Source organism: Perca fluviatilis, chromosome 13 (genome assembly GCF_010015445.1).
Source record: "Perca fluviatilis chromosome 13, GENO_Pfluv_1.0, whole genome shotgun sequence".
In the NCBI taxonomy this organism is placed as follows: Eukaryota; Metazoa; Chordata; class Actinopteri; order Perciformes; family Percidae; genus Perca; species Perca fluviatilis.
In genome coordinates, this window is record NC_053124.1 from 20251917 (window position 1) to 20269495 (window position 17579).

The window sequence follows — 17579 nt, forward strand, 5'->3', positions numbered from 1 at the left end:
TGTGTGTGTGTGTGTGTGTGTGTATGTGTCTGACCAATAATAAACTGGCCTTTAGCTCCCTTGTCTCCCATGGTTAATACTGTACATCCCAAAATGTACACTCGATCCGTACCTTTGACGGTGTGGGTCATTGTGTGCATGTGTGTGTGTGTTGTTGTCCCTTCCTTGGCAATAAGAACATAATAAATGGAGTGCAAGCAAAAGCATAATTCTCTATAACACATTCTGAGAAAGACAAAAATGAACAACAATGTAAACGCTGATGTGAAATGCCATTAAACCTTAAACAGACACTCACTATTGAAGTAAAACATGTCATGTGTGTCCTGCAGAACCGCATTTCTTACCAAATTATCTTGCCTATTTTAAACTATAAAGGACAGCTGAAATGTTCCCCCAAAATTCCTATCGACATTATCTATTTATGTTTTAGATATACAGTATCCTTACATGACTCATAGGAGACATTAATGTTAAGCTGGCAAATACACAATAGAAGATATTTGGATAGGAAACGGTTCTGCAGAGCACTTACAATATGAAAAGAGTGCATGAACAAAGTTTTTTATTATCAAAGCTGTGTTCTTTTTACTTCCAACTCACTAACACAGGGAAAGGATTTTTCTTTCAAAAGCTACACAATTAAAACATTTTGGCATCAGAATATGTCTCCAGCCCACTGAGAAATCCTAGTGGTCAAGATGAGATGTACACTCAGATTTAACACAAAAAAACAAACATCCTGTTCCTTTTTTTACATCTTTGTCCTGCCGTTTTCTAGAAATCCCATGGACATTTTTACCAAACGACTTTCACTGTTTAAAAAAAAAAAAATCATGTTGAATTTTTATCAAATGGGAATACTGTTGGCAAAAGAAAGCTCAATCTGAGAAAATTCACACTGCTTTGAGCAAGTATTTGAAATTTGACTGCTGGTGACAATTTCTTTCGACAAACCTGAAGGCCTATTCAAGTAGGAAAAATAATTCAACCTCGACAAAGTGATCATGAGGTTGTCAGTTTTGGGGCAACTGAGTCAACATCAGCTTTTTGGGCGCAACACAATCATCTAACTCCCATTTAAACCCCCTCAACCTGTCTATCAGCTGAAAATACCTTTAAACAAAAGAAGGGATTCAGGATAGTGGAGGAATACAGAAGAGATGAGTGGCAGAGGGTAGTAGTATCAGGTGGAGAGATCAAGAGAAAGAGATGAAGTCAAATTGGACTACAGAGAAAGACACAAGTGATGTTGAAGGGAGGTAAATAGACAACATAAGATAGGAGATGAAAGGCATACATAGACCTCTTTTTATCAGCCACTACACGCATCATTTGATCCCATTCTCTCTCTATTCATCCACCTTCTGCCCACATATTCTTCAAAGGCACCCATCTATCCATCTCGGCAGGTATCACTCAATCCTTCTTTTTGTTCCGGCTTTTAAGAAAGCACTGCTGGACTCATTTGCCTTTTTTTGCTACATTTGCAAATGTAAACAGTTTCCATTATGCTAGCAGCCCCTTAAGAGATGCCCATAACTAAAAAATAAACAATGTAATATTCTAAGAAAAACATTACACATTAGCACAAGAGATTTCCTAGAATAAGGACAATTCAAATCACATATCTTTGCTTTTTGAATTGGATTCATCAGTGTGTTATGAATAGTGGAGCCATACATGGTAAAAGGTCATAAGCAAACAAGAAAAAATCCCTACACATGACACCAGAGTGGGACGTGTGTCGGACACAAGGGTGGCACACGTGAATGTGTGTGGGTGTGATTTCTTTGCATTGATACTGCAGCAGTGAGACGTCTTCTCTCAACAGTGACCGTGATAAGACAGATGTTGCATCAACAGTTTGAAAGGTTTCTTAGCGTTTCAATGTGACATTCAGTACTGTGTGCAGTGTACTGTGTACGGTGCTAGTTAAAAAGGTTTTCTGGGTGTTAAGGCCTTGGTGTCTTAAACATTTCTGCAAGAAAGGAGTCTCAGGTCACTGCTGGTTTAAAAAAGAAAAAAGTGAAATTTGACCTGTTGCACACAAAACGGTCTTGACTTAATTCCCAAGGAAATGTATTATAACATATTAATAATAAACTCCTCCCTCGAATAATAACATCTAAGAATGACCTTTACCTTTACCATGATATGGGCACTCTGGTGACATGACTGCATACCATCTCCAAATAAACCAGTACAGAACATCTTCTTGGTATTTCATCTTTCATTCAAAAGTTACCGAGGCATATGTCTCAACATTTCTACAGAGTTGTTTACGTACATGCAATAATGAAAGATAGTTCAAACTAGTGATTGACAGTTAGCATAGCAACCAATTTCATTTTTTAAAACCACATGTGGGTCTTTCTCATGGGCTGAAAATGCCAAGTGTGAACAGGTGTCTGACCAATCAGACAGCTAGGCTGAAATCAAGCATTTATAATGGATGACTGACATATTGATACATGGGAATTATTTGCCTGACATGACTCATAACTTACATAACAATTTGACACTGACAGATACTTATTAGAAAAACTGTACAAGTTACCAGGCACTAGGCGGAATATTTTCCATTCATGTCTTTTGGATAAGCGTAAAAAAATATCTTGTTCTCATTGTTTCTTCCTTCCTGTCTTTTATTTCCTTTCGGCCTATTATTACTTTCTTCCCCTTGGTGATTTTTGTTTTCTAGCAACTAAGGCAGCAAGGCAGGAGAAGTGATTTTCTCGTCATAAAAATATACAAGATGGCCATTGTGTTGCTCCATTCTGAAGAGTAGGGGGACTTTCAAGGACCTGACTGTCAATGAAAATGTGGTTTAAAGAAAGACTCAGTTATGGCATCAGGCGGGTCTTTTTCTTAACTTAAGAGACTGATTTAGAGCCCAAAAGTGGGCAATGAATGGCAGAGAAGCGGGATGAGTTAGTTGGAGTTGACATGATCATTTTACTTCAGTGAATTATAAAAAGTAACATTTTTAGTATTATTTAGGTCTAACAGTTCCCATCCATAGAAAAGGCAAAGTATGTTGCAGATTTTATAAGACGCTAACATGCTACATAGAGGTAACCTACCGAACTCTCAGAAATACTGAATAAAACACTGTCGGCGAGAAGCTCTGTAATCTCAATACAGAGCAAAAGTTTGTACAGTTAACCCAAATAATTGATCCTTATGATAACATTTAGGGTTGATTTCCCTAAGTTACTAAGTCTCTCTATAAAACTATGTAACCTAACAACATGTGAAAGACATACAGAAAATAAAGGTACATGCTAAGACCATTTTGACCTATTAACACATAAAGAACATGATAAGAACATATATGTATAAGAGAACATAATGTAACATGCTAAAACCATCAGACCGTTAAACATGTAAAAATGATGTGTCACATGCTATGAAACAGGTGGGTTGGTGTGCAACACGTGTGACCCCTGAGGACTGAAATACCGAGCGCAAGCCTTCATTATGTTTACATCATCGTTTGGGGACGGATGCATCCTTTGATCCGCACACACACAAACGCAATTACACAAATGCACACATACACACAACCCCCCCTCTCTTGCAGTACCATTTCTATTAGACGGCTGTTATCAATGTAACAAGTCTCCATGAGAACAAAAACAACAAATAGCTCAAAAAGTAAAGAACTCAAATAGACTAATTTTTATAGTACCATTTCCTGCAAAAAAAAAGCATTATTTGCTTTTACAAAATAACATTATATAGGAAAGTTTAGCAAATTGCATGTTGTGTACTATAACATCATACTTATTATTATTATTATCATTAATATAAATGTTAAGCAGGTTAATAGATGGTTGTTCTATTAGGCAGGCAGCCAGGCACGTAGCTAGTATCATGGCACGAAGGAAAGTAGAAAATAATGTCACTTGGTTTCATCCTAATGGATGAGGAGAACACTTCGTTCCGGAATTACACCGGTTTTACCAGTTGAAACTGGATTTAATCAGTTCAATAAGTCACGGTCAAATCAAACCTAACCAATCACCAATTTTGGGCCACTTTGCAGCAGCGGTGATTAGGCCAAGTTTTATTTTTTTGTGCCAGTTTCAGAAACAACAGGGCACTAATGAAAGAAACCAACTGATCCTTTTGTACCAAGGTAACACCAGCAACTGCAGCGCAGAAACAAACTGGTTGAACTCTGACCAGGTTCAACAAGTCAAAAAAAGTTTTGGTTTTGGATCCATTTGCACAGCAGTAAAACAGTGCATAAAAACATGCTCTGGACCAGAACAAAGCAGTTCTAACCAGATCAGATCTGGTTGTACCAAGATAAAACAGTCTGAATGATGCTTCAGACTAGTTTGGCCCAGCTCGGTGGTTCAGTTTAGCATGGTGCATAACAGATCAGCTCAGTTCAGTTAAAGTGTTTTGCCTGTAGCATTTTTCTTATTTTTTTTTTTTGCTCTGCTGTATGGTGGCTGTGCAAGTGCTGAGCTCCTCAAACTCATCCTCAAAAATGAAGCCAGTCCAACTTTCAGTCAAGCTTCCAATCCTCTTATTTGGAAAGCACATGAAGTGGCTGTTTATTAAAAGGTGATTTCAGCTGCATGCCCGGACTCCGTTGTTAAATACTTGCCACAGAGCTGTCAAGTGACCGTCACTCAACACAGGATTCAGGCTATTTCTCCAAACTGTCCCTGCAGCAGTTCAGCGGGATCCTACGATGATTTTTGACCATTTGACAGCCGAGTGCTTCCAGCATAAGGATGTGTTCCATTTAGTGCCCAGGATAGGCCATTTTGACATGAGCTAGCCTCCAGGAACGTGGAGGCAGACAGCTTATTCATTCAATAACACGCGCACTTAAATGTTTGTGTGAGTCAAAGGCGTCAGATTAATTACTCTCTGTGTTCTCATCTAAGTTTTTAGATTCAGAAACAGTCGTGGCCTCTGTGGCTTCTGTGATGTCATCATTACTATCTGACACCGTTTCATCTCCCATTTCCTGGTTTGTTACGTCATGACCTTCTCCTCTTACCTCCTTTAAAACTTCTGTTTCATTGTCAGTGGCATCGTTGCCTGTAGTTTCTTTTGCTTGGCTGTCATGACTAACTTCTATGACGTCAGTGCTATCCTCGGTGATCTCGCTCTGATCACCTTCATCTTTTTCCTCCGGCGTCACATTTTGACACTCGTGCTCCGACATCACCGTGGCGTTCTGAATCACGCCGTCTTGCCCGTGACCTTTCTTTTGTGACGTTTTGTCTGTGTACCTGTGTAAGCCCCTCTGTATGTGTGTGGTGAAATCATAGCGATCCACACACACATGGAGGCAAAAACTGCATTGGTATGGTCCCTGGTCGCCGTGGCAACTCATGTGCAGGGCATACATGACCTCGTCTAGGAAGTAGATCCCACAGTGGATGCAGCGATTGGTCAGGTCATCCTGTGTGGCCACATCCACCATCGCGGGATTCGATGCGACACTTGACCGACCTTTTGTCGAATGATCCTTTTCCTCCTTTCCTATCTCCTCCCTATGGTTCCCTCCTTCATCTATCCTCTCCTCTTCCTCCTCTTTCTCCCCTTTCCAGTTTTCCCTCAACCTCTCAGCAAGTGGCGACTCTTGCCTTCTCCTCTCTGCACCATTTGTTGACATGTGTGCATGTGCAGCACTTGTATCTCTTTGTCTTATTGCGAGATCCAAAGGAGCATCGTTTTCTAATGATGGTGATGAGGTTTGGGAATGAAGAGGAGGAGGAGGATAGTGAGGAGGGGCTGGAGGAGGGGGCAGAGGAGAGTAGGGAGAGGCGCAGTAAGGCACGGTGTAGCTTTGCTGATGATGCTGCACTGGAGCCACCATTGCACCGAGATAATGAGCGTTATTTCCAAGGCTACCAGGGCTGCTTAGATTACTGATGCTACCAGGAACCCCAGAGGCAGCTGCCATCTTATACTTGGTCCAGAATCTGAGCCAATCAGACTCAGGGGTCAAATCAGGTGAGAGGGTTAATGGAAGGGGTAAGGAGAAAAGGGGGTACTGATACTTTTCAATCGGTGAACCAGGAGGCGAATAACTAGACGGTTTGGATGGACGCATGTACTTTTCAATCGGACTGCCTCTTTCTGATCCCCCTCCTCCTTTACCTCCCTCTACTTTTGATATTATCCCTCCCTCAACAATGCCCCCATTGCCCTCAGCTACCAATGAGGAGGGGGGATGTGAAGGGAGGAGCAGAGGAGGCATGCGTCGGTGGATCTCCAATGTTTGATTGGCTAGAAAGGCTTGAGTGGATCGGGGTGAGCGTGAGCGAGGGGAAGGCTGCTGGTTTTTGATCGATGCACAGCTTCTGTCCAACTCCTCGCCATTCACGCGCTCCTCGCTGGTGATGCGTTGTTGTTTTGGGGCGGGGGTCTCAGATGACAGCGAATCAGGGTTGAGCCGTTTTCGGGTTCGGCGGCGGATGATTTGTTCACCGTTGTTCTGCTTTATGATGTTTAGAGGTCTGGGTGTCTGCAAGATGAAGGAAACAGAGAAGAAAAAAGAAGAGGCATAAATAACATTTAGTAATACGTAGTTTTAATTCATTTTCCTGTTTGAACATTTTCAATTATTTAAGGGTGCTTATCTGACATGACTAAAAATGTCAAACACACATAGCCCAGCATTATTTGACTGTGATGATATTAAATGAATTGCCCTACAAAAACGAAATTATAACAGTTTAGCTTACGACCAATCAAACCAAACCAAACTGCCTATTTGAACATAATTTGACTGGAGATCTGACTGAACTGGAGCGACAATGAATGCAAAGTAAGACCTACTAAAAAGGTTTCTCAGTGAAGCTTCCAATGGTAGATCAAAGTTTTAAAAGTCTCAATTCATATGAACAGACAGTAACATATCCAGCTCGCCTTATGACTGTGGTTTTTGCCCTTACCACAAGGGGGAGCGCTTACATCTGATGTAAATGGAGATTGCCCTGGAGACCCAACTTTTACTTTATTGACAGATCCCTCACAAATACGTGAACATATGCCTTCATTAATGTTTTAACTATCATCGAGTTATCTTTTCTCTCACTAAAATGATAAGCTACCTTCCTATAATATATTGGAATGTACAGTATATACTATCTACTCAGTGTTTGGGTTAAAAAGAATTCCAAAGAATACAAACTGCTCGCTAACACAATCTACGAAGCACTTCTCACTTTTTTAATTTCACTCTGGAATTAATAAAGAACTCAATCGATATATGAGAGATGATGACTAGTTGATGTTTCATTCCTAAATACATGCCAAAATAAATTAAAATATTTCCAGACAAATTAGCGAATGATTTTCTTTCCTGGAAGTAAAATAAACTGAACTGTTTAAAGTGTCTTTTAGAGTGTCTACACTTCAACTCAAAAGTAATGACTTGCTATCATTTCACTTGAAGAACCGACTATAGTGAGGTCTCCTCTCTAAAAACACATTATAAGAAGTGAACTCCAAACAGCATTTATTAAAAACTAAGTCAAATTAAACTGGGGCACAAAGAGAAGATATTTTTACACATCAACAAAAAGTTGTGTAAAAGTTGAGTTTATTGCCATGCAGGTTGAATATATTAGACATTGTACTCTAAATATTTCGGAAACAACAAAGAGCCTTGTGATTGAGTACATCTATGTGCCTGTATGTAACTCCTGTAGGTCTCTAGAAATCCCCTGATGTATGTGTGTATGTGTGTAAATGATGTAGGGCTTTTAAAATACACTGTGGCAGTTGAAAACCAAAAAGATGAGTTTAGAAGCACCAAGCAAAAAGAGATAGAGAGTGAGAAATTATGATGAGGAACATGGATGAATGTAAGATGTTTAGGGGATGGAAAAGCAAAAAGAAGGTGGGTGATGAAAAAATTCTATGCTGGGAATGATTTATACCTGTGTGTGTGTGTGTGTGTATTCATGGTTATGTGTGCACCTATGTGGATAGCCCTCTGTCTGCAACTGAGAATGTGTCTCTCCCAAGGTATGTGTATTAGAGCATGTTTATGCGTGTGTGTCAGTGTGTGTGAAGTCATCATCAGTCATTGTAGAGCTGCTACTGAAACTATTTAAGGAGAGATGAGTCATTTGTTGACAATCAACAGTCTTAACTCTAATATGCCCAAACCAGCTCTACAAAAAACACACACACACACACACACACACACACACACACACACACACACACACACACACACACACACACACACACACACACACACACACACACACACACACACACACACACACACACACACACACACACACACACACACACACACACACACACACACACACACACACACACATTGTTTCAATGATCTATTTATACACATACATTTCGGACAGGTGCTTCCCCTCACAAGCCAAACTAATAATAGTCTCTGTTGTTAATCGGAGAGTCGTCCTGCTGGTCCGAATTTTTGTACACATACCTGGATCATTACCATAAACAAGAGTTCATCACTGACAGTGACTAAATGATGTTAGCCAAATCAGTGACATTTTTCTTATTCTTTATGGTCCTCGGGCTTTGTATTTCCAGCTAAAGAGGAGTGAGGAGAAGAAAAGGTAAAGAGAGGAGTGGAGTAGAGGGGAGGCAGGAACAAAGGAGCTGAGATGAATGAGAAGGGGGAAACGGGAGGAGGAAGAGGGAGGGAACATGGAAGAAAGAGGAAAATGAAGGAGGGAGGGACTGGAGTGAAAAAAAGGAGGATGGCTGAAGAAAAAAAGGCAAGAAGCAAAGAAATAGCTCCCCCATGACGGTAACAGTCCAACACACACACACACACACACACACACACACACACACACACACACACACACACACACACACACACACACACACACACACACACACACACACACACACACACACAAGACAGCTGTAATGTTGTACACCTTTATAGTTGTGGGGTTGGAGTAACAGCTGGTACAAATCATTCTTCCTTATTTATCCATCTTTCCATCTCTTCCCTTCTCTTCTTGGATATCCCCTCTGCATTTTCTCCCAATCCCTCTGTCTCCCTCCATCTCTAACTCTTTACACTCACCCTCCCCTTTCATTATCTCTGTCCTCACTCTTTACCTTAATTTTCTCCTCCTTTCTTTGTCTTTCTCCATTTCTCTCCTCTCCCTCCCTTTACGGCTACCTTTTTCTCCCTCTTTATTCATAACGCTCCCGTCTCTGAAGTGTTTTACTAGCTGCTATCCTCTCTAATAATGTGTGTAGAGCATATAAAACTTTTATTATAGGATATAAAATATGGCTGTCGTGAAGATTGTCAAGAGTAGAGGGAGCTGGAACGTGATTGGAGCAGCAGATGAGATGAACGGGTTGACCCAAGGACATCTGCAGGGGCAGGAAGGAGTAAACTGCGATAGCTTGTCATCCTCTGAAAGGTCTTTAAAACTCCATTGGATAATTGCAGCATAGTGCTCTGGGTTGTAACACGGTCAACCAGCTGATGTATTTACTAACACCGTGATTTATTACACTGAAACATTTAAGTTAACTTTGAAATTTTACAAGCTGAGTTTAAAAAACCAATGTGTGAACATGAATCTGGCATATACTGTATATACGTTGAAGCTCTGAAGGCTTGTTACACGCTGGTAATATTTGTAAACCCTTGTGTTAAATAGGTATATTGGAGTGTGAAATAAGCTTAAACCTCATACAAACATATGAGGTGAGAAAGCTTAATATTCTGAAGTCAACTAAGTTCCAGGCTGGGTCTTTATCTCATCTGTAATTCATGCAGTCTAATTAAATTTAGGATTTCCATAGAATTTCCCCAGGCTTAGATGGTAAAGTTGATTCATTCCATCATATTTCTCACTCCATGGAGCTGGCTCACTGTGACTGTTTAAATGGTCTGCAACTCCCAGCTCGCACCAAATCAAATATACTTTTTCCACAATATTACATTTTCACAGCGGGATTTACAGAATGCATGAAGGAATTTAACCACAGTATGCACCGTTTAAGTTGCATCGTGTGCTAATCGGCCAGACAGGAGGAATGATAATTAATGGTCAAAACCACCACGTGGATGTATTAAAACACAGCATAGAGTCTATAATATAGTCTAAAGTAATGGGTTCCTGATCCAGTACAACCTTAGGAGTATATGTGTGGATGGAGTTCAGCACTGCACATTACTTATGTATGATATACTGAGTTTGAGGTTACCTGTAGGGATTCCTTTCTGTCGCTCTATATTTAAGGTGTTTTTTAAATGTATAGCTCTCTTCTTGTCTCTCTTCTAATTAGTTTGAAAGAAAATGTGAAAAAATCAGAAATATACAGAAACTTGTACAGTACCAGATTTGGGGCAGCTATTTCTATTAATCTCACAGATGTGTTTTGTATAATCGAATGTGTCTAGTGTAATGCAAGGTTGGTGCAGCCACAGCATCTGTTTGAAAATGTACATGGCTGTGTCCAACTTACCGAATGCAGTTTTTGGTATAAACCACATGCGTTGCAGACGTAGCCTCCATTTGCGTTCTTCCTCCACAACGATGTCTTGGTGGTCAGACAGTTTGCACAGAAGACCCCGCTGCCTCTGCGGCGCTATGGATGGAGAAAGACAAACTACATTAGAGCATGTAGTAAAAATAATGACTGATAAAGAAACTTTGGGTAGATAAGAAAGAGGCAAAGCCATGGAGAGAAAAGAATGGTGGGAACAAATGAAAATGTTGACTTAAGTTTTGATACCTTTTTAAAATTCACACCAGCCAGTAAGGTTAGGGGAGAGAGAAAACAGATTGACTTGGTGAGAGAGAAATTATGTGCTCTCATGTATCATGCCTAATGGGAAATCCTATCAAGAACACGATTCTCCTCTAAACTAATGTCTTCTGTATAAAACAAAGTTAATTGAAACAAAAAATATATACTTCAATGAAAGGAAAACGATCTAGTTGAGCTGAATACATTGTGTGTGTTTTAAATATGTGTATGGGTATGTGTGTCTGAGAGATGTCTTGGGCTCTTGAAAGAGAGATACTGCGGTAATTTAGTCAACAGATGTGGAAAGAAATGAGTTACGCTTTTACCTTCTAGCATAAGTGTTTAAGTGTTTATCCAAACTGCAGGAGGTACTTTACAGGCAAGTGTTTGACTTTTACTGTTTTTAGTGTACACACACACACACACACACACAAGTTCAGTTCATGGAGCAGCAGTGCATAGAAAAGTAGTGTGTGCAAGGAAGGTGGGGATGGGGAAGGGGGTGAAAAGGCCAATTGTCGTGGCAACGTGCTCCATCACAGTAATGAGCCAATCACAACGTTTCTCCATCCCATTAAGTCTCTGGCCCCATTCACCACCTTTATAACCCTGAGAAGACAGCATACCTCATCTTTCTCCTCCACGACGTCTGTTTCTCTCTCTATCTGCCCTGTCTATCGAACCACTGCTTTCTCTCTCTCTGCTTTAATTTTTATTTCAGCATTGTTGTTCATCCAACCTTCATTGTCTCCTCTCCTCTTGATTTCAGTTTACTTTAGTTTTCGATTTCTTTTACTGATTTAAATATCAGTATGGTCAAGAAAACACCAGCATGTGATTCTTTTTTTGTGTGATATGTGCATTTCTGTCTCCGTTTGTAATGATGATCTCACTATGGTTGTGCTGGTAAATGTCTGCATACTGTATGTGCCTATGGGTATGGTTTACTAAAAACACCCTCTCTCTCTCTCTCTCTCTCTCTCTCTCTCTTGTATTTTCACTTGTGCTGAGTGCTTAGCATATTTTTGGGGGCTCATAGCACCCAGTCCTAGAAGTAAAAACATTTCAACTTTTTACAAAAGAGTAAAAAAAAAAAAAGCACTTCAATCAGGCTTTCTGTGGTCTCAGAGCTACAGATGGAGCCACTACAAGCACTTCGACCAAGCATCTGTTTCGTGCTGCCAGCTGAAAGCAGAAGGGCCCTTAACGGCTAATGTACTGCAAAGATCACAGAACAATTAATCACGTTACATTTCTCTGGGAACACACAGACATGCACATATATGTCCGGAGCAATATACATTTGATTAAATATGATTTGTAGTTCTGGTAAAAATGAATCAGTACTGCAAAGTGAAAAGATCCTGCCAAATGTATGTAGTGGTGTTGGAGAATTCCCTCAACTTTTAATTGTAATAGCAAACATCAAAGTGCATAGTTAAGGCAAGAATCTAAATTTCATTTGCTGCCTTGTGCACACATACAAGGAAGTTAGGACTGCTTAAAGGAGATTTATCAAAAATGTATTATATGAACATCAAAATAGCAACGGATCAGGATCTGATTAAACATTTGTACTTGACAGCGTTAAAGAATTAGAAATCAAATTCTTCTGCCAATGAAAAGTGGTTTAATAGCGCTCTTTGTTTCCTTGCTGCAATTTTAGCTCATAAACAGACATTTATGATGACATCCGTCATACTGTCTGGAGCCGGCTACAAAATCTAACTTTTAGATTGTTCAAAGATATAATACAAAGGAACACCGTAGATGTGTTTATTTATGCTGGAGGAGCTTTGTCTCTCAGTCTCAATATGTGTGTAGTAAAACATCCTGTTTCTAATAATGTATGTAAGAAACACCTGAGCTAATATTAGAGTCTTTATGGTACATGTGTTTTTTGTCCATCTGACATCAGAACACTTATATGACCAAGTCTTTTGGGTTGTGTGTGTGTGTGTGTGTGTGTGTGTGTGTGTGTGTGTGTGTGTGTGTGTGTGTGTGTGTGTGTGTGTGTGTGTGTGTGTGTGTGTTGCACACACCATACGGTCACCACATGTAGAGAGACAGAGCCAGGTGATTGATTGATGTACACTTCCTGTGTCTCTGTGTGTGAGTATATATATGTGTGTGTGTGTGTGTGTGTGTGTGTGTGTGTGTGTGTGTCTAGTGTTGCAAGCCAAACAGTGCATCTGTCATCAGAATTCAGTTTCCCTCCGAGCGCCCAAATCACTCACATATGGCCCCACAGCTGCCCCTCATCGCAACGTGCGCACATGCACACACACAAACACACACACACACATACACACACACACACAAACACACACACACACACACACACACACACCTGAAAATACTCACTTCCACTGGCTAATGAAGGCATGCAAGATTTGGATGAGAGGCCGCAATCCATGAAGTGTGTGTGTGTGTTGGGGTATCTTGGCTACTCCAAAACCATGGTGAAAGTATAGCACAGTGTGTGTGTGTGTGTGTGTGTGTGTGTGTGTGTGTGTGTGTGTGTGTGTGTGTGTGTGTGTGTGTGTGTGTGTGTGTGTGAGAGAGAGGTTCAAGTGTCAATTACACTGGAAAGTAAAGAAATAGCCCCCAACACCTTCCAAAATGCACACGTGCACACACGCAGAATCTGGCTCATGATCTTTAACTTCCTTCTCAATCATCAGCTGGTTGGCTTGACATGTGTGGAAATGTGCAAGTTCACATGCATGCACACACAGCTCTATATCTGCATACTTTAACGTGGGTTTTAAGTGGGAGTACATCTCTTGGTGGCTTCAAAACTATGTTTGTGTGCTGGGTTTATTGGTGTGGATCTACATAATGTGTGTGTATGTGTCAGTATGTTTTTTCTGATTGATTGCTAATACCTGGCCTCTCCCACTCACCTCAGCCAAAAGAAGGGCTGCAGGTAATTAGAGCTCAGGGTCCTAATGACATCGATTTATCTGTGGCCTACGATACAGTTCAATTAGCACCACCAACAACGCCCTCTGACACACACACACACACACACACACACACACACACACACACACACACACACACACACACACACACACACACACACACACACACACACACACACACACACACACACACACACACACACATCAATTAGTCAGGAAATTAAAGTCTTTATCAACTTCCTTCTAATCAAGCCAATAAATAAACTTTTTGTTGATGTTTAGATACAAATTTAAGTTTCTTAAGTAGGAAGTATACTGGAGTAACCAATGTAGACACTGCTCTATTATGAAGGTAAGCTCTCACCTTTTGCACCATATTTACCTTCATACTCTATTATCCCCAGACCTTATTCTGAGGGGTATCCAGGTGTGCATTTGGAATCGTATTAATAAAAACACACTCATGTGGCATGTTCTTCTTCCTGTGCACTCACATATGTAGATAAAGACATCAGATAGTTTAATCTCCTGACGGAAAGATCAGCATAAACAATGGGTGTACATAAAAATATAACACTGAGAAGTTGACGATTATTGGCAGATTTAATCAGTCTCATAATTCTCATGAAAAGGCCGCAAAAATTAGAGTACAATCTACTTAGTGGCAGGCTGCACATAAAACAACATTTATTGGTTTAATAACTTTCATAATCAGCGTGGTCAGCCTCTAATGCACAAACTGCTCTAACAAATAGCCTTTTCCCCTTGTGGCAGTAGATTTAATGCAAGAATGCATAAAAGAGGCTACTGTTGTTGTTGTTGTTGTTGTTGATGTTTTTGGGAAATATGCACTTTAAAAAATAAGCTACATTTTACATTACATTATGTATTCCTGGCTTTTTCGGTTTTTGAACAACTCAAATACTAATTTTATCTTTGTTTTTAGAGTTTTTTATGGGTTTGCACTGCTATGCCAACTTTTCATTAAATGGGTTAAAATGATTGATATCCTTTAAATTCAAACTGAAGTTACGAGCTGTTTCCTAGTGAGTTTTTCGTGACTCTGCTCATAAAAAGTACTAATAAATTATAACTTCATTCTTGAGAATCAGATTTTTATTCAACATCAAAACAGATGGTGTAACCACACAGTAGCTGAACCCTTCAGCTGTGGCTTTGAGTCCACTCTGAGATTCTCCTGAAGCCATACATTTACAGATGTTTTACAAACTGTTTACACTGCATGGTCTTTTAGATCTTAATAGAAGAGCTGGCCGTAATAGATAAGCATCCACTGGTTTATGGTCTGCAGCGAGATTGAGTCCCTCAAATGTATTTTAGCTTCCATCTGCTACCAATATGCGGTGGCATCTTAAACTCTGGTGGTGTAGTTTACTTGAAATTATTTGTCGAGGCAGACGAGTGTCCTACACATGAGCTGCTGTTTCCATTTTGAAAGTTAATTATTATCTCCCAGCTTATTCAAATATGTTGTTGTCAAGGACATATAAAGTTAGACAGCATTTCCAAGCAATTTGTTTTTAATTCACAAGTGGAAGTACCACTGTTTGCTTTGAATTGACACGCTTTCTACAAGTAGGGTCACATTTTAATTCTAATGATGCTACCTCATTTTACAACAAAACATATATTTTCATTTTGCACACAGAGTATGGGGAAAGCAAACTAAACACACATAAAAATCAAATATCAAGGTGCTATCCTTGATATCAAAACAGTGAGAGATACATAGAGAGCAGACTGGAGAGCGAGAGAGAGAGAAAGTGAGAAAGAGGATAAACACATAGATTGCGTTGCCCTGCGGTCTAAAATAAATTCAAAAAGAGGGCTTTCCAAACTAAGTCTTTCAAAATAAAATTATATTCAATTCACTTTAAGAGTAAATCAGCACTGCTTTAAATGCGCACACACAGAGAGACACACACTTACACGGATACATGCAATGACTTCAGCGATTATTAATCAAGCTAGAACACTAGCTGGAGGAATTAACTAAATCCCATACTGCCAAGTCCAATATCCTATACACTGGATCAGATCGCACACACACACACACACACACACAAAAAAAAAAAAAAAAAAAAAAAAAAAAAAAAAAAAAAAAAAAAAAAAAAAAAAACAAAAAAAACAAAACAAAAAAAAACAAACACAAGCTTCTGGAACCAATCTAAAGAGAACACAAAAAAAAAAAAAAAAACACACACACACACACACACACACAGTTGCTCCACGCGTGTGTGTGTGTGTTTTGTTATTGAGATTCTAGTACACATATGGCTGCAGAAGTCCATCTGTGTGGTTTACTCTCAGACTACTGTGTGCATTTAAATTGCTTCTCCTAATAGAATAATTGGGTTTAAGTTGAATGAATTTAAGTTGAATGGACTCTGAATTTATTCTGCTAGTTTATTCTAATTCAACAAAGAGATACAAAAAAACAAACACTGTGTACAGTAGAGCACTGTTTGAGAAGAAGAGGTACCAATGGCACTACAATAGTTAAACAGGCCACTTAAAGATCGTTAAAGTCAGCAGGGAGAAGAAAGATTTTCAAACACTCTGTGATTGGGTGAAAAACATGAATTAAGAAGTGCTTTACTTAAAAAAAAAAAACAGCTCTGTTTTTCAGTTGGAGAAATCCAACTGTGACGTGCAATGGAGGCTGCATTTCTTGCTGATTATCTACTCAGATGACATAATCAGTGAGGCGGGGAGAAACTAGTTCAGCAGTAAACTTCCAAAAAATGCCCTGCCGGTAACTCTCTAAAGGGGTGCAACCAAACGACTAATTATCCCCTTAGGAATCAATAGACATTTAAAAAAAGGATAATGATAACGTACTGTTGCAAAACATAAAAGGTTGAATCTGCATTTATTAGCAGCAAAATTGCAACAGGAGTTTTAAAGTTTTTAAAGTTTTAAAGTTATGAAGAAAAAATTTGTCATCATTCTCCTTTCTTTCTTCATTCTACTTACTTACTTTCTAAATTGAAATAAAACTGAAACCTGTAAACCCTTCCACACAGGAAATACTATTTATAAGCAGTTACTATTAACCCTTAAGTAGCTTAAAGTCCAGCACAAACAATCACACTGATCAGCCAATCATACATTTAAAAAACAAACTGCTTTCTGTTTCTAAGCATGCAGAGTCCTCCTACTGAATTCTCAATAAAAAGGTATATATCATCATCAGCAACAAAGTTCTGTAGCTGAATATCAACACCATATCAAAATGTTGTATGGATTTCTGTGGCAGTAAAATTGCATTACCTGCTTGTAAACAAATGAGGAAAAAAAGCTTGAAAGACACTTGGCAAAGAGGAAACTGTTGCTAGAAAATGGCCAGTTTGTGTCCTATCACTGCACCTACTGCCCAATCACACTGAGCATGACCTTTAGCTCAGTGTGTGACTGCTCCCAGCTCCCCTCCACTCACAGCCTGCAGCTGTCCTCTAACAGTCTGCTCCAGCAGCCCTCACACTCCCAGCACAACCATATCAGTGCTGCACATTCGGCAGTATCTCCCCTCTTTAGAGGCCGTGGTGACAGGACTTAAAGAAAATCAAATTTCAGGACAAAAAAAGCTCAGTGATGATATGAGACTGTTCAAAAACCGAGGCTGGTGGTTAGGAGCAATCGCTCATTGAATAAAAATCCGTCCTCAGACATTAGCTGTACAGAGTAAGCAGCTGCAGAGCAGCAGAGGAGCTGTGGATTTGTAGTCATCTAGTGCAATAACACTGACGCGCGTATTACTCTGCATAAATACAGTACATATAAAATGATGATGCATGAGTGTTTAAGGGCAAAGCCCAGAACTGACCCTGAAAACCTTTCTTGAAACAACTCTAGCTCCCTTGG

General features: G+C 39.7%; 1 protein-coding gene across 4 annotated transcripts in view; it reads right to left on the bottom strand.

The window, feature by feature from the left end:
- Positions 1-719: 719 nt before the first annotated feature.
- The window catches only part of trps1 (trichorhinophalangeal syndrome I), a 118124-nt gene continuing 101264 nt past the window's right edge, over positions 720-17579 (bottom strand). For all 4 annotated transcript variants that reach the window (XM_039820144.1, XM_039820145.1, XM_039820146.1 and 1 more), the window contains exons 10-11: positions 10483-10605; positions 720-6502 (exon numbers count right to left, since the gene is read on the bottom strand). In XM_039820144.1, the coding sequence (XP_039676078.1) occupies positions 4883-6502; positions 10483-10605 (1743 nt within the window). In that variant the 3' untranslated portion in view covers positions 720-4882. The remainder of the gene's footprint in view (positions 6503-10482; positions 10606-17579) is intronic.